The 7772-nt window shown below is 30.6% G+C and overlaps 1 protein-coding gene across 2 annotated transcripts in view; it reads right to left on the reverse strand.

Annotated features, from left to right (window-relative positions):
* The window catches only part of LOC106473332 (hepatocyte growth factor-regulated tyrosine kinase substrate-like), a 19429-nt gene extending 12249 nt beyond the window's left edge, over nt 1–7180 (reverse strand). For both annotated transcript variants that reach the window (XM_013934012.2, XM_022401784.1), the window contains exons 1-5: nt 7095–7180; nt 6617–6709; nt 5183–5306; nt 1948–2069; nt 402–526 (exon numbers count right to left, since the gene is read on the reverse strand). In XM_013934012.2, the coding sequence (XP_013789466.1) occupies nt 402–526; nt 1948–2069; nt 5183–5306; nt 6617–6709; nt 7095–7148 (518 nt within the window). In that variant the 5' untranslated portion in view covers nt 7149–7180. The remainder of the gene's footprint in view (nt 1–401; nt 527–1947; nt 2070–5182; nt 5307–6616; nt 6710–7094) is intronic.
* Nucleotides 7181–7772: the final 592 nt, after the last annotated feature.

Genomic DNA, 7772 nt, shown 5'->3' on the forward strand with positions numbered 1-7772 from the left:
AACAAACATAATACACAATATCTATCTACAAGTAAGCAGTAAGTTATTGTAAAAAAATAATGCTTTTTTAATAAGTCTAAACAAAAACTTATATTATTTAATAATCACAGAGTAAACTTATTTTAATTACAGGTTTTCAAACAGTGCGTGTTCTAACAAAATGTTATCACTCCATTTTCTTTTCCCTAAAGGTTAGCAAAGACAGAACATTAATGAGCTGATAAAAGCTAACATTACTATTTAGTAAATGAGGACATGTTTAACAAATAAAAGTTGATTTGTCAAAACCAATACACTGCTTATTTTTGGTATTTGTGTCACAGCATTCTTTATAAATCACACTTAAAATAGTGATTATTTTACAGTGTTATTAACAAAGTTATTATAATGTGATCACCTACACTTTCAGTTTTTCCCAGCAAGCTTCACAAACGCGAACTTCCTTCTCAATACCAAAACGAGGTATAGCTGATGTCTTTGAAGAGCACTTCCCACAGAAAATCTGTCCACAGTTCCTACAATGATGCTGTAAAACAACAAGTGTAATAAAAATATAGATTTCAACCATACATGAAACAGAGAACACTTGCATATCAAATTTCAAAATTAAAGTAAAAAAAAATTGTGTTTCAACACTTTTAAATTAAAAAATATTTTAGAGTTCATATTTTGTCAGTTTTAGCATTTATTTAGTGTAATTTGGAAAGACAAATTAAAGAAATGTTCCTTAATATTTCTGCATGCCTCCAAAGAATTTCACCTGTAAACAATGCATTTATAAATTTGTTTAGAATTTTTCTGCCCATTTCAAAGAATAGGTTTACATTTGCTCAGAAACTATCATCCCTTGAGAACATAATTACACAAGTATTGTTACTAATGTGATTACCTTTCTCTGTTAGTTATTTTATCATTACAGTTCAGCTTCAGAAAAAGCTGAACAGAGCAGATTATAGACTATTTGTCATTTTACAATAAAAAAAAAAAAAAGTAGGTTTTGAACACAATTTTATGGTTTCTCAAAATATTGACTGACCAAATCTCCAGTAGGGGTGAACAAAGGAATATAATGATAAGAGCAGAAACTTAGGAACAAACATTAGATCTGGGAATTTCTTTAGATGTTTTTGTTCCTGAAAATGCTTCTGTGTTAAATTATATCTGTTTAAAAGCTATGATATCACATAAGCTTAGTTGTGTTTAGCATATATTACACAACAATAAAACTTTATCTCAACCAACAATATTGTTAGTATAAATCACAATACCTAGCCTGGCAAAGGTAACAATGACATTGTTTGAAAGGGAGGTCATAGGTCACCACCACATCTTTGCCAAATTTTGCAATGTTTTTATGAATTATATATATATAGCCAGATATGGCAACTACTCCAACTGGCAAAATAAATGTTAATGACTATAAATCAAGTTGGAACTAACTGATATATATATAAACTGGAACTTTCTTTACAACAATATAAACATTTTAAGACACAAGGAAGCATTTTATAATATTTTTTCAAAACAATGTCTCAATCAAATTTTGGAAATACAAAGTCAAATCATATTAACTTTTTAAGCCAAAACTAAATACAATTTAGTAAGTTTGTAACTTAGTTTAATGCAATTTGATTAAGCATTTTTGTGAGAAAGAAAAAAAATAAGAAGATATGAGTGACACCTTTCTAGTCCAAAAGTGATTAAAAAACAACACATACAACAAACACAGAGATGAGAATTTCTGAATGATCATAATGAATATATTTTATTTTCCTTTTTAACAAAACAAAAACTTTGATAAATTTATAGGTCTTCTGCATCTTAGCAACAATGGATAAAATGTTAACTTACCACTGATTGTCTATTGTTACACAGACCTTTTACATAAAAACTTAGTTATGTGCATCTTAAAGTACTGTGAGTATCACTTCTAATAAACAAAAGTACCTTTCTCTGGACTACTGTGAACTGTACTCGACAACGGTTACAACAATCTCCATCGGTCCAATCTGGAGCAGTGTCAGCAGAAAACATGGCATCACTCTCCTTTACAGTTGGAAATTTAAAACCTATGTTAAAAACACAACAATTTTAACAAAAGTTTTTATGCAACAAATCTTGACAATACTAACTTAGTACAAGCTATATGATTAAATAAATACAAGAACTGTTGTTAAAAACAATGTTGCAGCAACAACTAAAAAATATTTAATATTTAAAAAAAGTACCTCAAAACCGTATAAGAGAATTTCTTTAAATAGATGTTGACAGGTTTTTTTATTCACTCTCCTTCCAATTCTCTACATTTTCTATGTAGGCTGATTTCACAGATCCGAGTGCTACAAGATGTTTATTTTCTAATTTCACAGGTCGAAGTGCCACAAGATTTTTTTCCTCATGAAGGGGGAGCATCCGAGATGTGATTGTCGTGGTGATAAATTAGCTCAGTAGTTGCTGTATAAAACCTATGACTTTCTCCTGAAGTGCTTTTTTTGGTGATTCCCTGCTTGGTTGGTGTCTGCAGAGTCATTATGGAATATCCAATTAAGAATGATGGATTGTATTGTCTTTGCACTGCAAGGCCCTAAAGAAGAATTCTGCTTGAAAGTATTGTTGGTGTTATGCAACGCTGCTGAGGCTTGTGAGGTGTAATAGGGCCTTGATTTGAGTGGCTAAAATACATCCTGTGACCAGCCTTAAACAGAAGTTTTGTATCTTCCCAATCTTATCTAGCCATGTAGCAAACATACTGATCATTGGCAGTGCATAATCCAGGATACTATAAACAAGACTGGTAAAACATAGCAGGTGACATTTTTAAACTTTTCCCATACAGGTCAAAGGCCATGTCATCACGTTTGTTGACTCGCATTAAAAATTTTATTGAACTACTATTTTATTAATTTATGTCATTAAGTTTGGTATTAAACTATAGATTACAATTCAAATCTTACTATTATACATTACTCAATTTCTTAATTTAAACACTCACCTTTTTACATTTTTGGAAACAGTCCCTTATATGTATACTTCTGTATATGACATGTGAAGAACCAATCAAAAGCTCAGAATGTCTCCCTAGTGTCTTTCTCAGCCATTTTCAAATATAACTGCATTATTTATTTATTTATTTCGATACAAAATGGTATAGAGGTGCTGAGTCTTTAGTCTGCTCAAAATTTCATATTTTTCAGACCCAAATGTAGCTTAGTTACTAAAATTAATAAATTATAATTAAGTTCTATGGTATCGATATAGTAATTTATGATTTTTTGGTTATTCAAATGTATATATAAAACCTAAAGAAAAATATTTCCTTTTAAATCCTATACACGTGAAATTTCTTAAGGGTTAGCAAGCTATGACAAGAGCAACCAAGTACAAAGGTCAGAACTAGAAGAAATAAGTGTTTGCTTTACTTCTTTGTTTGCTGTTCTTTGTTTTAAGAAAAATAAATTTAAAAAGTTATTTGTAAATAGTAATAATCTATATACATATATAATGTATAATAATTGAAATGTGATGGTATTTTACAAAATACTAGTTCACTACAACACAGCCAAGACAGGACACTCTGTAGAGACTAAACGTCAGTTTTATATTATTGGATACAGTAACACGTGTGCACGTGTGCCACATCATTGTAACTTCTGTATTGTTAGCCAGGCATAGCTGAAAGGTCAATATAATAAAAATAATAAATATATATAAATGTATAATGTTGTGAGATGTAAGCTATTTAGTCTAAACAAAAAGGCATAATTGATATTTCCTAATTTTTTTATGGTGGTTGCGAGATCGATCAAATCGACTGAACCCGTACAGATATTTGTTAATGAAAATAACAGATAGAATATAAAGTTTTTTCATAAGAAACATTTGATAACTATCTGGATATTATGAGGATTTCACATGTGAAAATAAAAAAAAAGGCATGAGAAAAACATTAATTTAGAAAAAATCAAAATTAAATATTTTATTCTTCAAAAACTACATACTTGTAGGACCTTTCATCTCAAATTTAAAAGAATTTCATCCACTAGTTTCATTTTTGTAAAGAACTTTCATGGGAGTTGCATATCAACTTGTAATGTAAGTAGGTCAGAGTCAAAGGGTTAAGCAAGTCTTATTGTTGAGGGTGCAGAACATAGCTGAGGCTTTGTCAGGACTGATGATCATTCCTTTATCATTGCACCATTTGCTTACTATATTAACAGATGTTTGCTTCTTTTTTTCAATTTCAGTTTTGCTATAGCTTCTGCTGTATATCAAAACGTTGTCAGCAGACAGTAATTGAATGGAGTGTCAAGGTGGACTAAATCCATGGTGAAGATGTTGAATAAGACTAGTAAAAGTGGTGACCCAATCTGATTGTCAAGTTCCATGCTTCATGATGCATCTTCTGGTAGTTAGTACAGTAACAGCTTGTCTTACATTGATGCTTATTCTGAACATTATGTCAGGCAGTTGGTCTTTACTGTAGGCATCTTCGAGATCTAAAGCTACTTCCAAAGTTTTCTGATCAGCTTCAAAGCCTTCTCATGTATCAGCAACATTGATCCAGGTTTCTCTTTCAACTCAATAACCATCTAATTATGAAAGTAGCAGTGGTTCAATCTGATCTTCTACTACAGCTTGCTCTGGGATCTTATCACTGATGTTTTGTATGATGATGATTCAATGACCTTTAAAGAAAAAGTCAACCTTCAAGGGTTTGGTAAATGCATCATTCCATATCTTGGGAATCTTACTTGTTACTCAGCTATATTGATATAACTTCAACAAGTTGGCTTCTTGAAGGTGGAAATTCTGACACCATTTGGACTTAAGAGCTCATCATTAGATTAATTTATAGTTCTGTATATCTCATCCAAGCTAATTATAGCTTCCATATCTGTGTGTATTTGTAGCTTGGGCTTCTCTTACATGTCATCATGCTTGCATTAGTTATTTATCTGTGTATAAAGGCTTTGCTTTGGTTTTCATCTCCAGGAAGTAAGGTACCATCATTGTCGTAAATGAACTGACATCACCACGTTTTTGGTTCCTGTGCCTGATATAAGTCTGTGGAAGTACCAGAATGAAGTGCTTATTCATTCAACTTCATGTTTTGTGCATTGGAAGTTGGTTGCCAGTAGAGAGCATTAGATAAGCTATAAAAGATGAAACACTTTTTACCTACCATCCATTTTTATGAGATTCACAGTATCTTGAACAGCTCTATAATTTGGTTCATTTCGAAAAGCATAGGCCCAACTTTGGATTAGTTCAAGAATCTTGTTCCTAACATTTTCATTTGTTGTTGTCTACATGAGAAAATAAAGAGAAGAGAAAGAATTCATTCAGCAGATAATGTAAAACAAGTACACACACATAAGTAACTTAAAAAAAAAGTATTAAGTTCATAAAGCATTGGATGAATACAAGAACTATTAAGCAAATATAACCTTTGCAAACACATCAACTGAACATGAAATATTTGACCAGTAAGTGTTACTTTGTAAACTACAGTAAAATAAACTTTTACATAAACATGAATAAAACAGTATATTTCATATAAATTAAGTTAAGTAAGTGTTCCTCAAATTGCCACCATTACAGCAAGTTCGAATGTAAAATTCTATACATTAGTAGACAGAAAAATAACTATGTTAGTTTACAGTAGATCTGGGTGATTTAACCAATTATTTATGAGAAACAATTACCTTTATTAGTGTCATGTAAAATAACTGGCAGCACATGCCACCAACATTTTTTTTTTTTATATATTTGAACTGCTGACTAGAGGGAAGGAAACTGTTTGACAGCACCCACCAAACACAAGGAAATAGGAACAAAAACTTTGTACATTAAGACACTGGTTTCTATTCTGTCCCATTATGCTTATCATATTAACATACATACAATAAACTAGATAACTATTGGAAACACTAGATAAAACTAAGTTGGGTTTGTAAACCCTATAACATGATGTTTAACTAGTTCTAGTATAATTAACTTTCCTTCAAAATATCATAGAGTAAGTTCATAATAATTTCAATCACCACTAGACTTAACTTCAATGTAACTGGTATAGAATAAATGATTGTACGACATTCTTTCTTCAACCAGTTATGTCAACATCTATTAGGTTTCTGCAGCAAAATTAATAAAAGTTCCAGAATACAGAGAGTTAAGAGCTTATATTAAAATGATTTTGAATATGCAAGTCAACAAAACACACCTCACATAATGCTGCAGAAGGACAAAATTCATCAGTACTACATATTCACAATATCTGCCATTTCATAAGTAGTTTGATGTCACCAAAAATGTATCGCTTTTGGAAAGGGTATATAAACAACCACCTTCTGATACCAAATATTCACATACATAGACCATAAAGATGTGTCCAGAATGAGGATATCCCATGTACTCAGTTTAATGGGGAAAAAAATGTATGTTTACAAGTGAATTAGTGTCAGTGCACTAGGTTTAAAGAACCCACATTTCTGTTAGCACCCTTTTGAGACACTTCAATAGAAAACATGTACGATGCAAAACTTTGGTTTCATTTTCTAATCTTACTGTTCAACCCACAAATTACATCAACTATTCTAAACTAGAAACAGCTAACCTTGATCAGCTCTCTTAGTTCCTCCAGAAAAGGTTTGGCTGCAACTTCCTGATGAAAGGGAGTGCCACAATTTTTCACACAAGACTCCAAAACCTGAGCATAAGAGGGAAACAGAAGTACTATCTATAATCTTCTTTATCATTACTTAAGTGTTTAATAACTAATTAATGTTTTACATGGTAAAATAAAAATTAATGAGATTCATAAATAACTGTATCATCTTATAAATACTTAAAGAATGGTACTTATGGAACAAGTCCTGTACATATAATGCTTCAAGCAAGTGTTTCTGTTATATATATAGATAGATATTAAGTTTAAAATGTACTAAAATATGCTATGGTACTGATACTGTTATTAAAATAAGGAATGTAAAAACAAAACAATATGCATAAAGTTAACACATTTGTCAAGATAAGTCTAGTGGATCACTAAATGCACAAAATTAGTGAAAAACACATTCAATTTCTATATTTACCTGAAGGGCATATAATGCAACATGAGGATTTTGTGTATATAGCTTCTTCTTCATACCATTGAGTGCATATTTTGGTCTACAGAAAAATGAACATTAAATATACATATGAAAGGTTACTAGTGATGTATGTAGTTAAAGACATACTGTCAACTCAAATTTTCTTCATATCAGCAAAGTAATTTGTTTGGGCAAAAATAACAAACGCAAGTTTGAACATTGAACTACGTAAACTAAAATTTTTTTTTCATGTAATAAACTCATCCTTCATTTTTAAAGAAAATTTAGTGATATAAATAAATTATTTTTTTAAAACTAATAATTACAAAAATCATATTTTGCTACTGCAAAACAAAAATCTATTCACCACACAGTGAAAACATACAAACAGAGGAATGAAAAAAATATAAAAAATATTTGGTTGTAAGACTTGGAATATTACATTAACAACAATTTCAATACAATGAGAACATAATGTTTGTTTTTTCTTAGTCCTTACTTTCAATTAAAATTGTGTCCACAAATATAGTCATGACATTCCAAATATAACCTTTTGTGTGTGTGTGTGTGTGTGTGTGTGTGTGTGCCATAAGTTATGAAATAACAGAGATTTGTATTACATTCAACTGAAAAGATTAAAGCCTACCATTACCAAGTAGACCATTTTTCTTTCAAGTACTT

This window comes from Limulus polyphemus, unplaced genomic scaffold (assembly GCF_000517525.1).
Source record: "Limulus polyphemus unplaced genomic scaffold, Limulus_polyphemus-2.1.2 Scaffold6083, whole genome shotgun sequence".
In the NCBI taxonomy this organism is placed as follows: domain Eukaryota; kingdom Metazoa; phylum Arthropoda; class Merostomata; order Xiphosura; family Limulidae; genus Limulus; species Limulus polyphemus.